At 46.9% G+C, this 24,428-nt stretch overlaps 2 protein-coding genes across 6 annotated transcripts in view; both read right to left on the bottom strand.

Annotated features, from left to right (window-relative positions):
- Positions 1-15,294, bottom strand: part of mtus1a (microtubule associated tumor suppressor 1a) — a 60,443-nt gene extending 45,149 nt beyond the window's left edge. For 3 of the 5 annotated variants that reach the window (XM_071411435.1, XM_071411440.1, XM_071411441.1), the window contains exons 1-3: positions 14,999-15,285; positions 3,204-5,737; positions 2,312-2,540 (exon numbers count right to left, since the gene is read on the bottom strand). In XM_071411435.1, coding sequence (XP_071267536.1) covers positions 2,312-2,540; positions 3,204-5,507 — 2,533 coding nt within the window. In that variant the 5' untranslated portion in view covers positions 5,508-5,737; positions 14,999-15,285. Of the gene's footprint in view, positions 1-2,311; positions 2,541-3,203; positions 5,738-11,582; positions 11,867-14,998 lie in introns of those variants that run through there. The other 2 variants (XM_071411439.1, XM_071411438.1) reach the window with 2 other exon arrangements.
- A 1,593-nt stretch (positions 15,295-16,887) lies between these two features.
- Positions 16,888-20,150, bottom strand: fgl1 (fibrinogen-like 1). Its single transcript, XM_071411434.1, has 7 exons — positions 19,941-20,150; positions 18,948-19,122; positions 18,675-18,834; positions 18,471-18,568; positions 18,270-18,358; positions 17,410-17,597; positions 16,888-17,223 (listed from the first exon to the last, which is right to left on the bottom strand). The coding sequence occupies exons 1-7, from the start codon at positions 19,998-20,000 to the stop codon at positions 17,064-17,066; spliced, it is 930 nt and encodes a 309-aa protein (XP_071267535.1). The 5' UTR covers positions 20,001-20,150; the 3' UTR covers positions 16,888-17,063.
- Positions 20,151-24,428: the final 4,278 nt, after the last annotated feature.

Here is a 24,428-nt window from a genome sequence, read left to right as displayed (position 1 = left end):
TCAACAAACAGATTACCGACCATTTCGAATCCCACCATACCTTCTCCGCTATGCAATCTGGTTTCAAAGCTGGTCATGGGTGCACCTCAGCCACGCTCAAGGTCCTAAACGATATCTTAACCGCCATCGATAAGAAACAATACTGTGCAGCCGTATTCATTGACCTGGCCAAGGCTTTCGAGTCTGTCAATCACCACATCCTCATCGGCAGACTCGACAGCCTTCGTTTCTCAAATGATTGCTTCGCCTGGTTCACCAACTAATTATCCGATAGAGTTCAGTGTGTCAAATCGGAGGGTCTGTTGTCCGGGCCTCTGGCAGTCTCTATGGGGGTGCCACAGGGTTCAATTCTTGGACCGACTCTCTTCTCTGTATACATCAATGATGTCGCTCTTGCTGCTGGTGATTCTCTGATCCACCTCTATGCAGACGACACCATTCTGTATACTTCTGGCCCTTCTTTGGACACTGTGTTAACAACCCTCCAGGCGAGCTTCAATGCCATACAACTCTCCTTCCGTGGCCTCCAATTGCTCTTAAATACAAGTAAAACTAAATGCATGCACTTCAACCGATCGCTGCCTGCACCTGCCCGCCTGTCCAACATCACTACTCTGGACGGCTCTGACTTAGAATATGTGGACAACTACAAATACCTAGGTGTCTGGTTAGACTGTAAACTCTCCTTCCAGACTCACATCAAACATCTCCAATCCAAAGTTAAATCTAGAATTGGCTTCCTATTCTTGCAACAAAGCATCCTTCACTCACGCTGCCAAACATACCCTTGTAAAACTGACCATCCTACCAATCCTCGACTTCGGTGATGTCATTTACAAAATAGCCTCCAATACCCTACTCAATAAATTGGATGCAGTCTATCACAGTGCCATCCGTTTTGTCACCAAAGCCCCATATACTACCCACCACTGCGACCTGTACACTCTCGTTGGCTGGCCCTCGCTTCATACTCGTCGCCAAACCCACGGGCTCCAGGTCATCTACAAGACCCTGCTAGGTAAAGTCCCCCCTTATCTCAGCTCGCTGGTCACCATAGCAGCACCCACCTGTAGCACGCGCTCCAGCAGTTATATCTCTCTGGTCACCCCCAAAACCAATTCTTCCTTTGGCCGCCTCTCCTTCCAGTTCTCTGCTGCCAATGACTGGAACGAACTACAAAAATCTCTGAAACTGGAAACACTTATCTCCCTCACTAGCTTTAAACACCAGCTGTCAGAGCAGCGCATAGATTACTGCACCTGTACATAGCCCATCTATAATTTAGCCCAAAGAACTACCTCTTTCCCTACTGTATTTATTTATTTATTTTGCTCCTTTGCACCTCATTATTTCTATCTCTACTTTGCACATTCTCCCACTGCAAATCAACCATTCCAGTGTTTTACTTGCTATATTGTATTTACTTCGCCACCATGGCCTTTTTTTGCCTTTTACCTCCCTTATCTCACCTAACTTGCTCACATTGTATATAGACTTATTTTTCTACTGTATTATTGACTGTATGTTTGTTTTTACTCCATGTGTAACTGTGTTGTTGTATGTGTCGAACTGCTTTGCTTTATCTTGGCCCGGTCGCAATTGTAAATGAGAACGTGTTCTCAACTTGCCTACCTGGTTAAATAAAGGTGAAATAAAAAAAAGATAATGAGGGTATTTAGAATCCATTTCCCTCCTAAACTGAAGGACAGGTAGCGATGCTAGGGTGGACGTGATGGGCAATGAGACCGATGAGTACATGATGTGAGGGCTACTAGGATGACACTTTTGAATCAGATGTATCACTAGTGAAACTCTGATCACTTAAAACGCATAATGGAATCATCTGTATGAGCGGAGTCCATACAACAGAAACACCGAGCAGCTGCAGAATATTAGACTTCTAGGGTAAAGTATCAGTTACATAAACCACCACGCAAATCCACAACACTATTCAGCATGTCAGTCCACTGGTGCTTATACACACTGCTAGACATACAGACCTGACTAAACGATAACAGGATAGCTCACTGTTTACATTACAGAGGAAATGCCTAGGAAATCATTAGACCGGTGCTTATTCAAAGGCAGACAGTCTGGATTATAAAAAAAGGTATTCACTCTGTACCGCAGCCAATGTTTACACTATCCCCTGGGTGAGATTTGTCACTTTTACTCTGTGTGAGAGAGATCAAAGCACTACCGCAAAAGCTCAGTGTCAATCTAGTCTTACAGAACTCTCACAGAGCAGCAAAGGTTTTACACATTGTATTCTAACATGAACTTAACTCTGTCTGTTGGAGAATGCTCTTACCTGCTGTGGTGCTCTGTTTGGCCCGTGGCGAACACATCCCGCCGGAGGCACTGCTGCAGACATCTCTTCCCTGCCTCTGCCTAGATACTGGAGGGAGAGCCTGAGGGGCTGAGGCTGGGGCTCCTCTGGCTCTGTTGAGGGATGGCCGTGCTCCAAATCTACTCTTAATCCTGTCACAGGCAGCTCCTACTGCTGCCGTTGCTCCCACCGCAGTCTTAGAGGAGGCCGTCTGCAACAAGAGCAACCCGTCACTCCCAGAGTCCCACTCAACAGGCCCAGACAGCGTTCCCGCTCCTCACACAATCTAGTACACCTTGGGGACATAAACAGAGAGACCCAACTCACTGGGAACTAATACAAACACGTCGCAGGCAACAGAACCAAGCTGCTAGTGTAGTTTACCCCCTGGGATTCAGGCCAGTCCCGGCCACCTCTCTCGCTCCCCGTTTTCCCCTCCTCTAAAAACACTCACCGAGCACATGGCGTGTGTTTCCTAGACTCGAGCTGAGCAGCAGTATTGCCTCTTCTCTCCGAGGGATAATTAAAACAGAGATTTAAAGTACTAGATTTCCATGTAAAAAGCCTGCCTTTTTAGATGAAAACTCCTCATAATGAGGCCTTGGAAAACCTGGACGTCTGTGGTCTACTTAATAATATCCCAGATCTGCATAATGAAGAAAAACAATCACTTTCAAAACGATCACATGGACCTTTACAAGTCCCATTCATCTACAATGTAGGAAGATTAAACAAAGCAGTGGATTATATTCTGCGGCTATTCTAATGAAAAGTATATTTTCTGCACATTTCATCATACTTGGATTTGATTAAACAGGCCAAAAGGATTTATTCTACGTTATGTTTAGGGCACAAGTCATTTGCATTTACTTACCACAAGGCAGGTTTTCTTCATCTCCTTGCTGCTTTGCTCTTCTGCTTCCTTCCTGGTCTCAGGCGGTTTGTTGTGGGCACTGCCAGTGCGGTTGTGGCTGGCTGGTCTGGCCTGGCTCTGTCCCAGGTGGACGTAGGCCTTGGGGATGATGAAGCTAGCTGAGCCGCTAGGGGAGGCTCTGGACTCCCTGTGTGGTGTAGATGTAGTGGAGGAACTCTCAGACCAGCAGCGGGACCGCCGTGCTGACACTGGTGCCTGATTGGATGGTGAGGAGGCTGAGGAGACAGAGCCAGGTCTCTTCCTCTGTGGCACTTCCTCCTTGTTGCCAGCCTTGCCAGTACTGTCCAGGGCTGGTGCAGGGTCAGCTCGCTGTTCTGTGGAGGGTGACTCTGTGGGAGATGGGAAACAGGTCTGGTTTCCAGGCAGCACTGGAGCGGGTCCTCCTCCACAGTTAGAAGCCACATGCTCGGCCTCTGAGCTGACACGACTAGTGGCCTGACTGCTGGGTACTGGTGGGACATTATCAAATGCAGCAGAGACAGAATCACACAGGGATGCTCGACACTCTGCCTCCTCAGTCAAACTAAGAGCAAGTGGACCAATGTGAGACCCAGCAGCCGAAGAGAGGTCTTGGTCATCTGCCTGGATGAATGTCATTCCCAGGAAATCAGGCATTGCATTCTCGGCCCCAGCAGCCCTCGGGCGGCCATCTTCCACTGTGGCTATTTTACTAGGAGTGTTTCTCATTGGAGTGTTCCTGTTCACTTGAGATGGTTTACGACAGGGCTGGTTGACTGGTTTATTCTTTGCGGGTCCAGGGCTTCCCAATATCAACGGATGAGCTGGTCTCGACATGATCTTGGGTCTCACTCTGCTGAAATCCGGCTTGGGAAACTTTTTGATTTCTGCTTTGCTAATTCTGTTTGCTGATGGGGGAAGCCTGGCGACCAAACGGTGTTTTGGGGATGCGAGCCTTGGGGCCGCCCCTCGCTGGTCGATAGCCGTCTGGACCACAGGGCTACCAGTGTGACTTCGTTCCCCAGTGCAGGGTGACTCCGTTAGGGAGGGCAAGTCCAGGGGTTTGTTCCCAGCACACTGCACTGGTGTGGAGGTCTGGGCACGGCCGTCAAGGTCCAGGTCCTCTGAGGCTGGCAGCATGAAGGTCCTGCCCTCGGTGGATCCTCCACTGAAATAGGTATCCGAGCTGGCCCGTCTGCTGGGGGCTGGAGAAGCACCTCCACATGCAGCAGATGGGGTTGGCTCACACAGAAAGGTGGCCTGGTGTACACCCTCTGCCTCACAGGGATCCACATCCACAGGAGACCGAGGCGGTGCAAGGCAGCCACCCTCAGGAGGGAGATCCTGGTCGTCTGACTGGATAAAGGTCGTGCCCCAGCACTGAGGGCTTGGGTTGTCCTTTACTTTGAGGGTGTCAGTCGGTCTGTTCTCCAGGAGGCCGTCACAGACGTAGGGCAGGGTGGTGGTGGTGGACATTGACAGCAGGCCATGGCCCAGGTCAGCAGGCAGGGCAGGGGAGCCATGGGCAGAGGAACTGGTGGACAGCTCCACCAAAGACAGAGACACAGTGAGAGTGTCAGCCTCTTCCAGACAGAAGCTGTTCCACCTCAACACCATCTCCCCTGAGCCGATGGAGCAGTTGTTCTCACTGGAGCCACGGAGCGACACAGAGCTGGAGCTCTCTTCCCCCTCAGGAGAGGCCAATTCAGGAGAGGCAGCAACACTCCTGTCACCAGACGATGTAGTACTCCTCCAGTCACTCTGGTTTTCACCATGTTGCCCCTGCAGGCTGGTGATCACCAGAGTGATATTCCCGTTCCAGTTGTCCAGGCTGGTGTTCACACAGCTGGAGACAGATGTTTGGACAGGTTCCAACATGTCCCCCTCACCAGGTACAGTCACTGCAGGTGAGAGGACAGTGCAGGTGCTATTCTCTGGAAATGTGATGAGGTCGAGGGAGCTATTCTCTGGAGGTGAGCCAAGTTTGAGGTTACCGTTTATGGGTGTGTTAGTTGTGAATGTGCTATTGAGGGGTACATTTCTTAGGTGGTCTGTGTGGTGGTTGGCCGGGGCCGGGGACGGGGACGGGGACGGGGACGGGGAGCCCTCAATCAGGCAACACTCCATGTCCACGTCAGGGGCACTGGAGGAGTCTCCATCACTCAGGCTCCTCAGAGAGTCCAGGGAGGAGGTCCCGAGACAGGCCACTGAGTTACCGTTACAGTCCCCTGGCCCTGAGGAGAGGGCCAGCTGCGAGGGTCTACACTTTGTCTTCACACTGGACATGTTGGCAGGCTTTTGTTATGTTTCAGCACAGCTGTGTTTGAGTTTACTGCATGCCCAATGATTTATATCAAGTTAAGTTTTCAAAGCACCTCAAAATGAATAGCCATTTACTTCCATGGGATTCAAATGACTTGATTGGGCAGCAACCTTTTGAAGTATGGCATACAGCTACAACTATGCCTTCACAGTTGATCCAGGAGAATGTCTGAGCATCACCATCAGGAACAGATCTGTACAAGTAAAAAGGATAAAATGGTGAGATGACTTATGGAGTCAAAGGGGAATATCCTACAGGACTATGTGATAAAATACATCAAGCAAATTGAACTTTGCATAAACCTAATATTCTCTGTACTTGTGTAACGGTCTGATCGCCGTGAAAATTACACAGATGTCGTCAAATGCCATCAGATGACATTTTTGGGCTGACGGCTCTAAAAACATTAAAAGAAAACCGATATCCCTGGACTAAACACCACACACAGCACATTGGTGACAGATAGAAGTGGCATTATTAAAAGGCTTTACTTTACAGGACTATAAGCCTGACATGAACATAGCACGCACACCCATCCTCATAGTTCAATACAAGCGGAAAAAAAACTCATTCTCATTAGGGGAAACTGGCATTATTCAACCACTGGCTGTTGGTCCCCATGTTTCCTAGCCAATCCAGTGTATTGCTGGAGAGGTAATACTGTACAGTTAAATCCAGTGTATTGCTGGAGAGGTAATACTGTACAGTTAAATCCAGTGTATTGCATTAGAAGTAATACTGTACAGTTCTGTGACTTCAGAAACAGTTATAAAAAATGTAAGCGTATAGCCCAACTGTCTGAAGCGTTGCCGGTAACGCTGACACTGGACATCAACTGTCTGAAGCGTTGCCGGTAACGCTGACACTGGACATCAACTGTCTGAAGCGTTGCCGGTAACGCTGACACTGGACATCAACTGTCTGAAGCGTTGCCGGTAACGCTGACACTGGACATCAACTGTCTGAAGCGTTGCCGGTAACGCTGACACTGGACATCAACTGTCTGAAGCGTTGCCGGTAACGCTGACACTGGACATCAACTGTCTGAAGCGTTGCCGGTAACGCTGACACTGGACATCAACTGTCTGAAGCGTTGCCGGTAACGCTGACACTGGACATCAACTGTCTGAAGCGTTGCCGGTAACGCTGACACTGGACATCAACTGTCTGAAGCGTTGCCGGTAACGCTGACACTGGACATCAACTGTCTGAAGCGTTGCCGGTAACGCTGACACTGGACATCAACTGTCTGAAGCGTTGCCGGTAACGCTGACACTGGACATCAACTGTCTGAAGCGTTGCCGGTAACGCTGACACTGGACATCAACTGTCTGAAGCGTTGCCGGTAACGCTGACACTGGACATCAACTGTCTGAAGCGTTGCCGGTAACGCTGACACTGGACATCAACTGTCTGAAGCGTTGCCGGTAACGCTGACACTGGACATCAACTGTCTGAAGCGTTGCCGGTAACGCTGACACTGGACATCAACTGTCTGAAGCGTTGCCGGTAACGCTGACACTGGACATCAACTGTCTGAAGCGTTGCCGGTAACGCTGACACTGGACATCAACTGTCTGAAGCGTTGCCGGTAACGCTGACACTGGACATCAACTGTCTGAAGCGTTGCCGGTAACGCTGACACTGGACATCAACTGTCTGAAGCGTTGCCGGTAACGCTGACACTGGACATCAACTGTCTGAAGCGTTGCCGGTAACGCTGACACTGGACATCAACTGTCTGAAGCGTTGCCGGTAACGCTGACACTGGACATCAACTGTCTGAAGCGTTGCCGGTAACGCTGACACTGGACATCAACTGTCTGAAGCGTTGCCGGTAACGCTGACACTGGACATCAACTGTCTGAAGCGTTGCCGGTAACGCTGACACTGGACATCAACTGTCTGAAGCGTTGCCGGTAACGCTGACACTGGACATCAACTGTCTGAAGTGTTGCCGGTAACGCTGACACTGGACATCAACTGTCTGAAGCGTTGCCGGTAACGCTGACACTGGACATCAACTGTCTGAAGCGTTGCCGGTAACGCTGACACTGGACATCAACTGTCTGAAGTGTTGGCGGTAACGCTGACACTGGACATCAACTGTCTGAAGTGTTGGCGGTAACGCTGACACTGGACATCAACTGTCTGAAGTGTTGGCGGTAACGCTGACACTGGACATCATGGCAGTGACACGACATTTTATTACCATAGTATAACATTACCCTTTGACCAAAATAACTAATAGACCCCAGCATGGGTACATTAGGGTTATAACAACCCACCGATGCCCTGAGGCGTGAGAGCTGGGTGGCCAGCGGGGAATGATGCATGAGCAGTCACAACCCTAATGTGGACCCATGCTGGGGTTGATGTTGGGAAACCAGCTCAGATGGGTTTGACACCATGACCACTAAACATCAACCTAAACAGGCCTCTTGTGTTTGTTTTAGGTCACTGGACTGGTAAGCCTCCAGTCCTAGCCCCTTCGTAGTGGTACTGCCCGCCCAGAAACATATCAATTCACCAACACTGTAAAGTTCCTGACCCAAGGTCAATAAATAAAAGACTTTGGACATTTACAAGTAGTAAAAAGGGCTGCTTTGTGCAGTAGTTCACAGTCTGTTCCATTTACAATCAAAGGGTGTGTCCCAAATGGCAGCCTATTCCCTACATAATGGACTGCTTTTGACCAGAACCCTACTGTACGTGCCCTGTTCAAAAGTAATGCACTATTAAGGGAATAGGGTACGATTTGGGACACATTCCACAATCACAGTGATATCCTTGGGGATAGGGGATTTCAACATAAATCTGGATTGTTGGAAGAAAAGTTGTGCTGTGGCACTCCTGTCAAGTTCAATAAGTGAGGGAAGGGATGGAGGGAGGAGGAAGGGGAAGCAAGGCCAAGCTACTTTCCCAGGAGGAACATCCAGAAAAGGGGAGAAAAAACTTCTGGTATAATTAATTAAAATTCTCTGTGGCACCAGTAAATGTACAGCATCTGGTGTTCCTCGGTTGTCAAAGGCCCTCAGAGTAGATTGGGGGGGAATAATAGACACCCGGAGTAGAGGGGAATGGATAATAGACACTTGGAGTGGAGGGGTGGGGGGAGAATAGACACCTGGAGTAGAGGAGGGCAATAGACACCTGGAGTAGAGGAGGGCAATAGACACCTGGAGTAGAGGAGGGCAATAGACACCTGGTGTAGAGGAGGGCAATAGACACCTGGAGTAGAGGAGGGCAATAGACACCTGGAGTAGAGGAGGGCAATAGACACCTGGAGTAGAGGAGGGCAATAGACACCTGGAGTAGAGGAGGGCAATAGATACCTGGAGTAGAGGAGGGCAATAGACACCTGGAGTAGAGGAGGGCAATAGACACCTGGAGTAGAGGAGGGCAATAGACACCTGGAGTAGAGGAGGGTAATAGACACCTGCAGTAGAGGAGGGTAATAGACACCTGGAGTAGAGTGGCAGGGGGATAATAGACACCTGGCGTAGAGGGGCAGGGGGATAATAGACACCTGGCGTAGAGGGGCAGGGGGATAATAGACACCTGGCGTAGAGGGGCAGGGGGATAATAGACACCTGGCGTAGAGGGGCAGGGGGATAATAGACACCTGGCGTAGAGGGGCAGGGGGATAATAGACACCTGGCGTAGAGGGGCAGAGGGATAATGACACCTGGCGTAGAGGGGCAGGGGGATAATAGACACCTGGCGTAGAGGGGCAGGGGGGATAATAGACACCTGGCGTAGAGGGGCAGGGGGATAATAGACACCTGGCGTAGAGGGGCAGGGGGGATAATAGACACCTGGCGTAGAGGGGCAGGGGGGATAATAGACACCTGGCATAGAGGGGCAGAGGGATAATGACACCTGGCATAGAGGGGCAGGGGGATAATAGACACCTGGCGTAGAGGGGCAGGGGGGATAATAGACACCTGGCGTAGAGGGGCAGGGGGGATAATAGACACCTGGCGTAGAGGGGCAGGGGGATAATGACACCTGGCATAGAGGGGCAGAGGGATAATGACACCTGGCATAGAGGGGCAGGGGGATAATAGACACCTGGCGTAGAGGGGCAGGGGGATAATAGACACCTGGCGTAGAGGGGCAGGGGGATAATAGACACCTGGCGTAGAGGGGCAGGGGGGATAATAGACACCTGGCGTAGAGGGGCAGGGGGGATAATAGACACCTGGCGTAGAGGGGCAGGGGGGATAATAGACACCTGGCGTAGAGGGGCAGGGGGGATAATAGACACCTGGCGTAGAGGGGCAGGGGGATAATAGACACCTGGCGTAGAGGGGCAGGGGGATAATAGACACCTGGCGTAGAGGGGCAGGGGGATAATAGACACCTGGCGTAGAGGGGCAGGGGGGATAATAGACACCTGGCGTAGAGGGGCAGGGGGATAGTAGACACCTGGCGTAGAGGGGCAGGGGGGATAATAGACACCTGGCGTAGAGGGGCAGGGGGATAATAGACACCTGGCGTAGAGGGGCAGGGAGATAATAGACACCTGGCGTAGCTGTCAGATAGCTCCAGAGTTATATCTGGAGGCTGGGATGCTTCCTTTCTGTAACTAAATCATAAGGCTTGACTATAATTACATCAGTGGTTTCTGTCATGGAGAAGCCATGACTAACATGCTGATCATTGTAATCACACAGCCACCTTTCTACCAAGGAAGACTGTCTACATCCCAAATGGCAACCTATTCCCTTTATAGTGCACTACTTTTTACAACGGCCCATAGGACTCTGGTCAAAAGTAGTGCACTATATAGGGACTAGGGTGCCATTTGGGACATATTGGTAATGGTGGCATAGTGGCTTGTGTGGCGTTCAGGACCTTCTCACAAAAAACCCTATAACCACCAAGATATTCATTATCAGTGATACCGGCTAAATATTTAGATTTCGCCAAGAAACAAACCATAATTAAATGTAATCATACGTTGTGCTTCAAAAGTTACTGGCACACAATTGCAGGAATTGCAAAGTGGGGGGAAAAAACGTGATGTCAAATTCCAATTGAGAATAAGTATTGTAATTTTCCTAACTAAAGAAGGAGAGAGTCTTGTCTCCTGATTGAGACAGATCTGAACAAGGAAGGAATACAATTACAATACAGTGGCATTGTAAAGTCACAGGCATTCCTCTGAAATGCTTAGGTTGTATGTTCAGCTCATTTTGTGTCAATTTATCAAACACGGTTTGATATATCGGATTCATTTATCACCACCCACTTTAGTTACTGACAGTTATCTGCACCTGTGGCTTGCTCTGTCATGCACAATATAATGTAGATTTAACTGTCATTTCTCAAATTTTGTCACAGGAAATTATTTTATTAATCAAAGCATTTTCATTGATAGGGTTCAATAGTCCAGAACTGAATGCAATGTTTGTTATTAAGGCTGAGCAACAACACACCTCTCTGTGACGGAATGAAAGGTTTCCTAGGGAACAGGCAGAATAGAGTGCTTAGTCATTCCCAGACTTCTCAAGCCAACACCAGCCACTTAAAGACGTACAGCAAGACTCCCTGATCTAATGCAGGAGGGATATAAAAATATGTACATTGGACCTTGGCAAGCGTTCTCATTTGGGAGATTGCTTTTATACCGGTAATCATTCACTCCAGGGATTTAAAGAGTGGGAAACTTTGGCTTGGTCTTAGTGCTAGTGTTTTATGTAAAGTACAACAGCAGACCAACCTGATATTAACTATGGCTCCACTATGTTTATTGAATAATACAACCACCAGACCTGGGTGAAATATGGCACAAAGCCACATATAGGAAAGAAACACTATGCACGACAGCAACACTTAATGACAAAAACTAAAACTTGCATTTGTAGCTGTCCACTAAAACAAAACAACTTAGAGGAACTGAAATGATTTAATACTATACAAGATGGAGCACATCATGATCATCCATTGATATGCAATCCACTGACAAATACAGTATACTCCTCTGAGACGCATTCATTAACAAAATCATTGATGAGAAAAAGCTGCCTTACCAGTCAGTTGGTGTTGTTGTGTATCCGTATCAAGCCACAGATCTCTCAGCTTACCCAGGTCCCTCTCTGAGACAATCCCATTAGTGCTTCCCACAGCACTAAAACCAACCAGTAGCCTTGTGTACGCCTCCTGTGGCTAGCACTAGCATTAACACTGCTGGGATGACAGCTCCCTTTACACAAACAGTACACACCCCCTCCCGGCGCTCAAACTCAGCCGTGCATCAGTAACACACAGCGAAAGAGAGGGACTTCTTCTCTGCGCAGCAAGCAGAATAGTCTGGTTTTATCCCCCTCCTCCCTGTAGGAATGTGACTTAGTCCAACAGTAGCAGCCTCTGTCAGTCAGGCCCCTGGACAGTACGCACAGTACAACGTGCCAGTGCATGCAGCAGAAGGCAACTCAAGGTCCAGCTCATGTGGTGCGCCACTACTAAGTTTACAAGGGGGGGGGGGGGGGGGGCAAGAGAGAGAGTATAGAGAAAGGGAGAGCAACTTGTTATATTACCCCTTGGCCACCCCCGGCTCGGGCCCATTACCGGGGGTGGCCAAGGCCCGGCAGTCCGAATCAGCATTCACTGTTGCTAAGCAGCCAAAGTGTCTCTTTCATGCGAGAATGGATCAGACAGCTTTTTGGCAAATGGGGGAGAAATGAAAAGGGGTGTGGGAGTGGGATGAGAGAGGCCTAGGTTACGGACAAAGCCAGACCATTCCTACATACAAATACTCACAATAAACTATTACCGTACATTGAACTAACATATGTTAGTTTGAGCAAAACAGCACAAATATGCAGGGATGTCAGTCCAGGCCTAGAGTGATAGTGGACTGTTCCCCTGGACCTTCATCATACCCCTAGGTCTAGTAAACACTGGCCATGTCATCTCAGAGTGCATGACCTGCTGGGTTAAGAGCCCTACTGTTGACTATTCCTGCCATTACAACATAGGGCCTAGGCCTGAACCCTACTGACCAGCGCTATTTCTGCGTAATCCATAAAGGTCCTTACACGTGGCCTGAGGAACCATAATCTCGGCAAACAACGACACGCAACCCGAGCCACCAGCACTGGAAGAGCTCCAGTCCAAACCATTTCCGAAAGAGATTACAAAATATGCTTAGCTGGAGTCACATACAATAATGTCCCAGGGGACAGTTTAGTGTTTTTGTTGTAAGGTTCTATTATGTAACAATTTTTCATGTAATTAGTTCCCAACATCAGCCTGGAGACGTTGAGAGGAGTGTGTACCTGAGCTTCTAAGTTTGTAGCTGTGAGCCCTGTGAGGCTGGGTTCCAACACAGCACCAGTCCAGCTCCCTCCCAGACTACTCCAACGTGAACAGTGATTAGGTCTGGATGAGCTGAGCACAGTCTGCCACACACTTAGGAGAGCCTGGCTGAAATGTAATTTAGCAGATCATTGTTACAATCTGAAATAGCAGGGTATGAAACACTATCCCACCGACTCAGTCATAGGACCTCTAAAAACATCTGATATACATCTGATACTTCCTGGAAAATTGCTCTGGGAAGAAAAAATCTAAAATAATTATTCCAAAATTAATGCCCCATTATCTTCAGCTCTCAGTGTGACCAACCCTTGTGAGCAGATAGAACTGAAGATGGAACACACAAGCTTTGTCTTCTTGAAACATAACAACTAGCCATGCTAACCAGTGAATGTGCTTCATTGTGCCCCATGCATGCAGTGTCGGATGCTACAAGACTGTGGCATAAGATAGATTTCCTGTAAATCAGGGATGTGATTACAGAAAAACTGTTCAAATGCCAATGACGATGAATTCTGACCATGGCAGGTGGAAATGAGACAAGTGGCACCTTACTGGAGTTAATCAAGTAAATCTAGTCAGTGAAGGTTTACACCCGTTCTACACACTATGAACTGAAGCAGAGGTCAAACAATGCCATCACAGTGGTGGCATCCCAATCATATTTCCTTTCTCCCGAAGCGTGCACTTGTTCACTTCCTTCGTGGATTTGAAGGGAAATTACATGTACCCAGCCTGCTCTGCATCCTAATGCCCCAGACACCCAGCCTGCTCTGCATCCTAATGCCCCAGGCACCCAGCCTGCTCTGCATCCTAATGCCCCAGGCACCCAGCCTGCTCTGCATCCTAATGCCCCAGGCACCCAGCCTGCTCTGCATCTTAATGCCCCAGGCACCCAGCCTGCTCTGCTGCGCTACATCCTACTTCCCCAGGAACCCAGCCTGCTCTGCATCCTAATCCCCCAGGCACTCAGCACCCAGCCTGCTCTGTGGCGCCGCATCCTAATCCCCCAGGCACTCAGCACCCAGCCTGCTCTGTGGCGCCGCATCCTAATCCCCCAGGCACTCAGCACCCAGCCTGCTCTGTGGCGCCGCATCCTAATCCCCCAGGCACCCAGAACCCAGCCTGCTCTGCATCCTAATCCCCCAGGAACCCAGCACGCTCTGCTACTCTGCCCTGGCCCTCCATGTGTGACTGGGGCTTCCAGGCCAGCATCACACAGAGACCAGGCTATGAGTAGACACCCTGGTTGTGTTCAAAATGGCACCATATTCACTACATATATGGAAATAGGGTGCAATTTGGGACAGCGCACCAAAGCCCATTGCTCAAGCTGGGCCACAGGCAGGGGACAACAGGGCACCAGGTCAACCTTTGGGATTCCATTCTACATGCCATGGCAGAGGGACGGCCAACCAGGGTCCTTGTCATGGTCTATGGATAACAGAGGACAAAGACACACCATTGTGTCTAGTTAGAGCCAGTTACAAAAATAATATGGCTTACTGTGCACAAAAGCCTTTGAGGTACTGCATGGCAATGTAAATAAAGAAACCTTCTCTGATAAGCTGTTTGCTTGCACTGGTCAGCGCAAAGAGGCAATACTCAAAGAGAATTTACACACAGACTAAGATGCCATGCATACTAGATTGGTAGGCATTTTACATTTGATTATAAAATGCAACAATAGTTATGAGCGAGCAAGACATGTTAAAGTGAGTTTTCACATATAGATGAGGGTGTGAGCATACTGAAGATCCATTTCCAATCATTTCCTCCAATTCCCCAAAATGGAAAATCTCAACAAAGTACTTAATGTGGATCCAAGAGAAACAGGGTGTTTTAATAGTGAACTAATGAACTGAACATCAGCTCAGGTTTCTCAAGCGCAGCTTATGAGCAACACCAAACAGCCAAGCCAAGTGGAATGAGAGCATTACAGAGAAAACAGCCTGAATAGACCCTGGGTGTATTTCTAGTCATTAATTCCTCTCATGAGGTCAAAACTCCTTAGGCTTTTCGTAGCAGGTTTGGAGAGTATTTTAGCCAACCTTAACCTAATTCTCCTAACCTGCTGCATAAACCTGCTGCCTAAACTCACCTAACCTGCTACGAAAAAGTCACTTACGCCGGTAGCTGTATTCCATCTAGTCAAACCGATTAGTGCTGCACTGCCGATGGCATCCTTCCGGTATACTTTCAATTGGGTAAAACGATTTACTAGGCTAGCAAAGGGAACACTACCACTACCTCGTTCTCCAACCAAGGCGCATGAATTTGAGTAGCAAACTGAAGTGAAGAGGACATTTGGCAACTCTTGCTTGCAAGTGGAAGTTGATAAAGTTCTTAGTTTACAGAATAAGAAAGTCAAGGAGGGATATATACATTTCAAAATGGTCTCCTGGGTTTAGTGACCGATCACAATGGGAATAAAAAAAACTGATTGATTGGTTGGGTGTTTAGTATGGCCCGGTGCCCCGGGTGGGCGGAGTTTAGTCATTTTAGATCATTCCATTGGTCCTTAAAGGGATACTTCAGGATTTTGGCAATGTGTCAGATGAACTCGTGGACACAATTTCTATGTCTCTGCGTGCAGTTTTAAGGAAGTTGCTAACTAGCGCAATGACTTCAGTCTATGGTAACTGCTAAATAGTACATACCATAGACGTTATCATTGTGCTAATGCTAGTTAGCGTTGACTCGCGAAACTACTTTTTATTTCCTTTATACTGGATGCAGAGACATCTGACTCTGGGAAAGTAGATAAAGGGCTTCATTGCCAAAATCCCGAAGTATACCTTTACGTGTAGTCTCCACCCACCTGGGGCACCCAGCCACGCAAAACAAACTCCACCATTGGAAAATGATTTGCAAAATTATGACCAATAGGAGGCCAGGACACCATTTCGAAACGTAAAAAAGGCTTCTTCACTCGAATCTGTAAAACACTCGGACCTTGATGGATGGAGTTGTCAGAACGAATAAACATGGAAATTAGGCCAAATAAAAATCCTTTGAAATAGTCTACATAGCCTGATAATAGCTGACTATTTTTTTTTAAATTGAACTAGGCAAGTCAGTTAAGAACAAAATCTTATTTACAATGAAGGCCAAGCCTGGACGATGCTGCCATCGCCCTATAGGACTCCCAGCCATGGCCGGTTGTGATACAGCTTGAAATCGAATCAGGGTCTGTAGTGACGCCTCCAGCACTGAGAAGTAGTGCCTTAGACCGCTGCGCAACTCGGGAGTCCATAGTGAGGGAGTGGAGTTTAGTCATCCACTTCATGGAGAAGGAGTGGAGTTTAGTCAGCTACTGTAGCCTGATAACTGCCAATTCAGGGTGAAAATTGTATTTGAAGCGTTGCTTTTTCTAAAGAGGTTCCTAGACTCATATTTTTTCATAAATCTTTAAAAGTCGAGCCTACTGCAAACTAAATTAACGAAAATGTTAGCTTGTGTTAATTGCTGCGTGTATGTAGAAAAATCATACAAGATGAACCATGTTTGAGTTGATATGGGTAAATCGAATGGTTTTCCCAGATGGACCGAATATGCGCGTAGCTTGCTGCACGAGTAGGATGCAACGTTATGAAATATTCAGATAGAAATATACTGTAGAACAAACATGTCTCTCTAAAATGTAGAATAGGCTAACAAGGCACAGACCATATCACAGGTTCTATATCTATTAAGGAATAAAGTTGGCTCTATTCTTAATTTCATGGCATTTCTATCTGCAACATTCGACAATGTATGCTAACTGCCTACTAAGCTAGCCCTGGATGTCAGGGCCTGAGGTGAGATAGCCTTCAGTTAGTATTCGTTTTAGGATGGTAGGCCTATGCCTAATTATTGCGCACACAACACTCACCAAGCCTAAGCACTCTCCTCTATTTAGAAAGTGTTTGAAATAGTCTGTCTGGCTTTCACTGTGGAGAGCCCATTCTTCTTCCCTGCAGGTTTTTCTTTTTAGGGAAATTTGAATAGACAGTGAGATAGAAAAACAACAAATAAAACATTTTAAGGAATCCTTTAATCAGATTTGCAAGCAAGGCACTTATTGAGAATGATAAGAGCACATAATTGTGAGCTGGAATGAATTCAAGCACTTTTGCTTCTTTCATGCTGTAGCTTATGTGACTAAATAATACACTGTTTTAGCCTACATTCATTGGATTGTATCCACAGGATCAGACAATATTGGGCTCAAAAGCAGCCGGCCTTATTTTCATGACTACAGACTTGAGGGAGTACCACCAGCCATGCCAGGTGTACCAGACTACTCCATTGTCTGTCACAGCACTGTAGGCACCATGGTAGTAGTAGCCATTCAGGTTGGCAGAGTGACATCTAGTGGAAACGAAACAGATCAGCAAGAATTAGGATAAATAAAGAATCATGAAGTGTATTTTATTTGTCATGATGTCAGATGATGTATTCTTTGAATGACTAGATTAGAGAGAGAACTTGTGACATCTCCCAAAGTAGCCCTTTTAGTAGCCTAGACCATTGACAGAGAGAATGAGGATGAAGAACCTGTTGAACCACCAGCCTCCCTTGTCCTCCTTGGCACAGTTGCGTTCGTAGCGGTCGTTGTCTTTGTCGTAGGTGCTGAACTTCATTCCCTGGTGACTGGCCCACCACTGGACCTCTGGGTGGTAACTGCCTGATAGAGAGTCACCAGAGTCACCAGAGAACTCACCAAACTGCAGCTGGTAAAACTCCTGGGGATAAACATGATGGTAATATAGTGAGCACAATGCAATCCCCCAAAAAACGCACTCCTCAACTGTAATAAGTGGATGCTAAGCAAAACTCTGAGAGAGGAATGAGTTGCATCATAGAATTTGGGGTTTTTCATACAATTGACATATTGGTAGAGTGTCTTCCTCCTGGTTTGTTTAACCTTTGATCTGTTCCTTTCCTTTTTCCTAAAGGAAACAACTGATGAGTTGTTCCTCAAACTCAACTCTGGACCATGAAGCCAGTTCCACTGCATGTTTTCATTGTTCCTGGGCGTGTGCAATTAATTATCAGGTAGAACAGAAAAGCAGCAGGCACTGGACCTCTTAAGGTAAGAGTTTAATACCCCTGATCTTGACCATGGGAAGATCTCAATTGCATCCTCCTCACGTCCTCTCTCTCCTCATCTCCTCAAAACCCATTGGATGAGAAGGTCAGAGGGGCGTAACCTCTGGCTTTCTCATCCAATAGGTTTTGAGAAGGAGACAAAGAGAGAGGAGAAAGGACACAAGGAGTGTGCAATTGAGATCTTCCCCATGACCCACTGACTCGGATAGATAGATAGAAACATCACTCAAAGACAACGTCGTCATCATTCCATATGGACACTTGTTGAGCAGAGGTGTAAAAATGAAAACCACAGAATACAACACCTTCTCATCTGCAACTTTGAAGTTTTTGTACACTGCATAGCGTTGTACTCCCTCAAAGTCAGCTAAGTTGATCCTCAGGTTGTAGTCACCTAAAGCCAAGTGGTGATGGTAGCCTTTAGTCAAAACTCTAATTCCACATCTCTCTATCACTCACTCACTGTTTGTCTTGACTTTGCAGACATTGTAAGATCTCACATTTACCTTGTGAAGTTAGGTAATATAAGTTGTCATTCCCCAACCAGAACTCCCCACTGGCTGACTGCAGGTCACCAAACCCCCGCTGATAATCACTCCAGGGCCTGCATACAAATTAGATATGAAGACAACACATTACACATTCACATACAGAAGAATGTTACTGTAATCTTATTATTACATAACATCTGAGTCGTATTTGTGTTTTACCTGTTGAAAGACTGGCTGCCATCTGAGCGTCTCTGGATGACTGTCCATCCGCCCCCTTCAGTCATGTCACAGTAGACCCTGACCAGGCTCGGGCTCGCCATGGGTCTGATCGTGTAGAACCCACTGCCTTTGTTCCCAGCGTTGAAAATCTGGGCACAGTCTGAATACAGATTACTGATGAGGTTATGGATGTTTACTTCAGAAATGTTATGGTTTGAAGCTATGAATTCTGCAATCATACTAGAAATAAAAGGATAAAAAACGATTATTGACCTCTATACTGATGATCTCCCAGGTCATGGAAGGTGTCCTGGTCTAAAGCCAGCTGCTCAGTCCTCTGGCTGCTGAGAGTCTGGATGAGCTGTTGCTGCTGCTTCATCACCTGCACCTCCAGAGTCTTCAGCTGGGCCCGCAGCCGCACTGTCTCCTGCTGGCATTCATCTGAAGACTACACACACATATATACACTGAGTGGACAAAACATTAGGAACACCTGCTCTTTCCATGTCATAGACTGACCAGGTAAATCCAGGTGAAAGCTATCATCCCTTATTGTTGTCACTTGTTAAATTCACTTCCATCAGTGTAGCTGAAGGGGAGGAGGCAGGTTAAAGAAGGATTTTTAAGCCTTGACAGAAGTGAGACATGGATTGTGTATGTGTGCCATTCAGAGGGTGAATGGGCAAGACAAAATATTTAAGTGCCTTTGAACAGGGTATGGTAGTAGGTGCCAGGTGCACTGGTTTGAGTCAAATACACAGTTTCCCATGTGTATCAAGAATGGTCCACCACCCAAAAGACATCTAGCCAACTTTACACATCTGTGGGAAGCATTAGAGTCAACATGGGCCAGCATCCCTGTGGAACACTTTTGACACCTTGTAGAGTCCATGACGAATTGAGGCTGTTCTGAGGGCAAAATTCAGTATTAGGAAGGTGTTCCTAATGTTTTGTACACTCAGTGTATGTACGTGTGGTATGTATGTACACATGCACACAGACATGTTTATACACACACACAGTATAGCAGTAAGTAGTATAAGTAGCATAAATATCTTGGTTCCCTTGCAGTAGGCTACAGATGGCCAATATCAAAATCAACCAAACATCAGTATCGAACTGCTTTGCTTTATCTTGGCCAGGTCGCAATTGTAAATGAGAACGTGTTCTCAACTTGCCTACCTGGTTAAATAAAGGTGAAATAAATAAATAAAATAAATGAGAAAGAGTAGTCCATAGACATATTTCCTTCTAATGAGCACTTACCGAAAGGGACATGTCCATGATGAAGATGAGCCCAATGAAAAACAACCTGAAGGTTCTCATTTTACCTGCAGAGATGCTGAAATAATCACAGTTGAAACGGGGATATTTAGGTCCAGTTGCTTTGTCTTTTAGTGGAAAAAAGGACTTCAACAGACTTTCCACAGCTGTCTCTTCATAGCCGCCTCACAAGAATGTGAGGATTCTCAGTAGCAGTTGAGCTTGTCCTCTTAAATCTTCTGTCTAGCATCACAATACACAGGGGTGGGTCAGAGTGAAGAACTAACATTATGAGAACCAGACAACCCCCTTTGCTACATTGTTTATTTTCTTTTACACACACACAGGCACATTATGTACTGATAATCAATTTCAGTCTTTGTTTATTTCTTTTGATAATAATATTAATAAAGTAACTTACTGCCTTTTGTGTTTAGGGGGGTGGCTTTGAACGGAATACCTGATTTGCTACAGACATTACAGAATAATGGAGGAAATATGTGTGACGCAAGTTAGAAATGCGGACTGACATTCAGGTCAGCTTGTACTAAATGGGGAAAGATCAGAATATTATGACATTGTGAAAAGATTTTAAACATTCTAAACTGGCTCGGTATCCATAACAACGGTTTCAACTTCCTCAATGTATGTGACAGTTGGTAATGTTATTAGCTAGCTTTTGTTAGTTAGCTTTAACAAAAGGTAATGGATTACAAATCAAGATGTTCTACTCAGAAAGATGTTTCTGAGAAAGAGCGATTAAGGTACAGTATGTACCTTTTTGTAGTCTACATTTTGCTGGATCCAAACAGTTTCAAACTGAAGGTAAATTAATGCTTGTGTCTGTGTTGCAGTGCCAGGGAGAAGTTATTGGATGAGAGGCTGTGGCAGCAGAAGAGAGAGTTGAAGAGGTTAAATGATGAGCAACAGCACCTGATCGACTTAAATGCCAAGCTAGAAGAGCTCACACGGACATGTTCCCTACCAGAGGTGGTGTGTGCGTGCGTGCGCATGTGTGTGTGAGAGAGCAAGATAGAGGGAGCATCCCTCATGGTTAGAGGGTGAATTCCGGGTGGCATTACTTTTCCAGGTATCTGTGTCCAGTGTGACGAGTTACTAGGAAGTCACAGATTTCCCTGCAGCCCATTCGACCTGCGCAGCCCTTACAGCCTCTAGGTCCAATGAAGCCATGATGAACCACACAGAGCACGCAGCTTCAGCCAGTTCACTCAAGACACAGGTACAGCACAGTACACACACAGTACATCCAAAAACTTAAGAGCTAATACCAAACAGATCTGATCCCTGTTTGTTTTCAGCTGTGGACTAACTGTGAGGTGCAGCAACACCAGATTCTGGGAGGGAAGCAGAGCCAGAAGAGGACAGGGCCTGAATCTTAAATGGCAGAGTGTCAGGGGAGACACAGATTGAATGACTCCTACAAAAGGCACGGGATGGAGGAGCAGCTTTCAGAGCACCAGTGGATGGATGACAGGTTAGACTCAGGGGATAACTTAGGAGGGCAGCCTGCGTTATTATTTGGGGGACCATTATCTTTTAGGAGTGATGTATTTGAGCTAATGTCTTGCCGTCGTGTGGAAACCAGTTTTTCTCAGTCGTGTGTCCAGCAGCATGTCGTCGTTTGACTGCTGCTCTGCGTGTCTGCGCAGGGCAGGTGTGCTACCTGGATGATGATCTGTTGTCTGTGTGCATACCTCTGTGTTTGCTTGTTGCTCTTTCTCCTGTAAGTAGTCCATAGATGATTCCATTACCCTTTGTGCCTGTGCTGGCTGTTTTTTTGTGCGTTAATGAGGTTGGAAGGAAATTCACCTGACCAAGATGGCAGATTTTCATGTTGCTAGGATGCCAATACCCATTCTAGTGATCATTGAATTCTATGTTGAGATGTCCCCTTTCAGGACGATGGCCACGTGGGGAGGGTCCACGCCGTGTCAGCTGGAGGAAGATGGCTATGAGATGGGGGTTGAGGAGGAGGAAGTGGACTCCAGTTCAAGTGAAGAGTCCTCTGAGTCTATCAGAATGAGACAGTCCAACAGGACCAGAGGATCCAGAGAAAGGTTGCTGTTGACTGTTTCCCATTCCACTTTACATTGTTTTGATGTAGGAAAACATGGAGATATTGTCTGCATCCCAAATGGCACCCTATTCTCTTCACAGTGAACTTCTTTTGACCAGGGCCCATAGGGGCCCATAAAGTGCGCTATATAGGGAACAGGGTGCCATTTGGGACGCAGACAATGTATCCGGGCCTGGTCTTTCCTCCCCAGTGACCCCTCTGTGGAGGGGAACCTGCGTCCCTCTCTCTGGGCCAGGGGTCAGCTGTCAGGAGTTGTGGCCAGGAGAAGGTGCACTGGGTGTCGGAGCTGTCCAGTGTGTAGTAGAGGCAGCAGAGGCAGCAGAGGCAGGAGCAGATACACCAGCTTCAGAGACAACTGGACTACAGCACAAGGGTGTGCCACTCACTGGGACAGAACCAGCAGGTCAGACACCTCTTACAGGAGAACTGAGCTTTTATAGCACTGGTTTCTGTTAAGAGGGTGGTGGTGATTTAGAATTTTATGATGAGGAATAGGAGGAGTTTGTAATATTGTGCTACTCTCTTCCTACATTGTACCAGATGATGTCCTATGTGTTCCAGTCTGTACTCTACCTGAGCCCTTATGGCATCAGCCCTGGACACACGCAGGTCTACCTTATCATCAACCAACTCAACCACTACTGCACCCAGCTGGCCAGACAACAGAACAACATCCAAAGGTGGGATACAGTAAAGCCTTGACCATAAACAGCGATGACATTACAGTATTGTGACCAAATGCAAGGGCTTGTTCACTGGTCAGTGGTGAAAAGGCATGCCTGTCCACTTCAAGAAAACATTATTTCATTTGACAGAATGAGGCAGCTTTTGAATGATCTCCTACACGAATAACAGTCTCAATCTCCCTTGCCTCCCCCCATAAATACCTTGAACATGAGTGACATCAACACCTTCTCATATCCTCCTTCAGGCAAGGTCTATATTTAACTCTACAGGTTTCAATGCAAGCTGGGGATTTTGTTTGACTTAACAAGAACGAAGTGTTGAAAAGTATAAATAGTTCATTATAAGATGTCATTGATCAGTAACTGTTTGTATCTTTTCAGGATTTGACCCATGTTCTGCACCTCACCCATCTGTGGGGGAATTACTGGTTCCCTAGTCCAGCACCAGATGGCAGCAGTGGGCTGAGCCGAAGTCCCCTGTGCTGACAGCTCATGATACAGTCTTTCCACAGCCACATGATAGCCACCTCTGTTTGTTTCATGGTAAATTACATAATGATTTGTTATTGAAAAGCATACTCAATTTGAGGAAGTGGAAGCCTGTGCCTGTTCAGTTGGGAGAATGTTTTCTGATTGGGTTAGCACACTAAATACATGTTGTGAATGGAGACAATGTTCCAGAATAGAACAACTTTGATTCTCAATACTAGGGTTCCTGAGGATGAGGAGAAGGAGGACAGAAGCACACTGCCAAGAGCCGTCAGCTTGGCGGATGTCCCTGTTGGAAGTCCAGACCAGCGAGGTGGTAAAGCGAAGAGCCAGAAAACCTCCAGGTTATTTCCTCTCCATAGAAATAGCAGGAGCAGTCGGTTTGGAGAGAAATCTTCTCAAATTCTCACCAGCAGTCTATCCAACCCCGCGGACACCACCGCCAGCCCAATGACAACCCTCAAATCCAGCAAGGCCACCGCCCCCGTCAGTCTCATGTTTAAACACAGCCTGTCCTCATCTAAAAACAAGAGGAAGCAGAGTAGAGGACACCGCAGAACCACTGGTGAGTGAAGGGGATTATAGAGCAATGAATCTGGTGCATAGGGAATAGGGTGCCATTTGGGATACAGACATTGACCTAAAAGGAATGTGTGTTGATTTGTGTGTTCACAGATGCGGGGGTCACGTGTGGTTCATTGTTTGAGGTGTTGCGTGAGGCCATCTACTCTGAGGTGGCTAATGTGATATCTCAGAATGAGACTAGGCCCTGTTTTCTCATAGAGCTGTTCTACCAGCTGCAGCTGCTCAACACAGACTACCTACGGCAGAGAGCACTATTCGCCCTGAAGATACTGAAACAATTTAATTGTGCCATTTACCATCTACAGGTGTTATACAATAGGCTATTGTCAGTACGGTAATACAAGATCCATATGTGATTGTTTTAAAAAATATTAATCAAGACAATTTTGTATTACTTGCAGGACAGAGTGGCTCAGCATCTTTCTGAAAGAGATGTGACTGAAGACCAGCCTGTGCCTGTCAGCCCTGTCAGCCCTGTTCTCCAGGCTTCCCCCACCACAGAACTGACATCCAGAGAGACCATGTTCTCAACGTATGCTGTATGTATGCTTTTCTCTGACTTGCAATCACCTGACTAATGTAACACATTACATCCTTTGTTAGTTTTATGAACAGACCAAAATTACCATAACA

The sequence above is a fragment of the Salvelinus alpinus genome, chromosome 7 (assembly GCF_045679555.1).
Source record: "Salvelinus alpinus chromosome 7, SLU_Salpinus.1, whole genome shotgun sequence".
Classification (NCBI taxonomy): domain Eukaryota; kingdom Metazoa; phylum Chordata; class Actinopteri; order Salmoniformes; family Salmonidae; genus Salvelinus; species Salvelinus alpinus.
The sequence above is the reverse complement of the archived record's forward strand: the minus strand, read 5'-3'. Positions and strand labels throughout refer to the sequence as shown.

Excerpts from the sequence above, each read along its gene's own strand:
- fgl1 (XM_071411434.1), bottom strand. The coding sequence starts at position 20,000 with ATGAGAACCTTCAGGTTGTTTTTCATTGGGCTCATCTTCATCATGGAC. Across the intron at positions 17,598-18,269 it reads TCAAAGTTGCAGATGAGAAG|GAGTTTTACCAGCTGCAGTT; the intron begins GTGTTGTATTCT and ends GTTTATCCCCAG. Across the intron at positions 17,224-17,409 it reads GGAGGCTGGTGGTTCAACAG|ATGTCACTCTGCCAACCTGA; the intron begins GTTCTTCATCCT and ends CGTTTCCACTAG.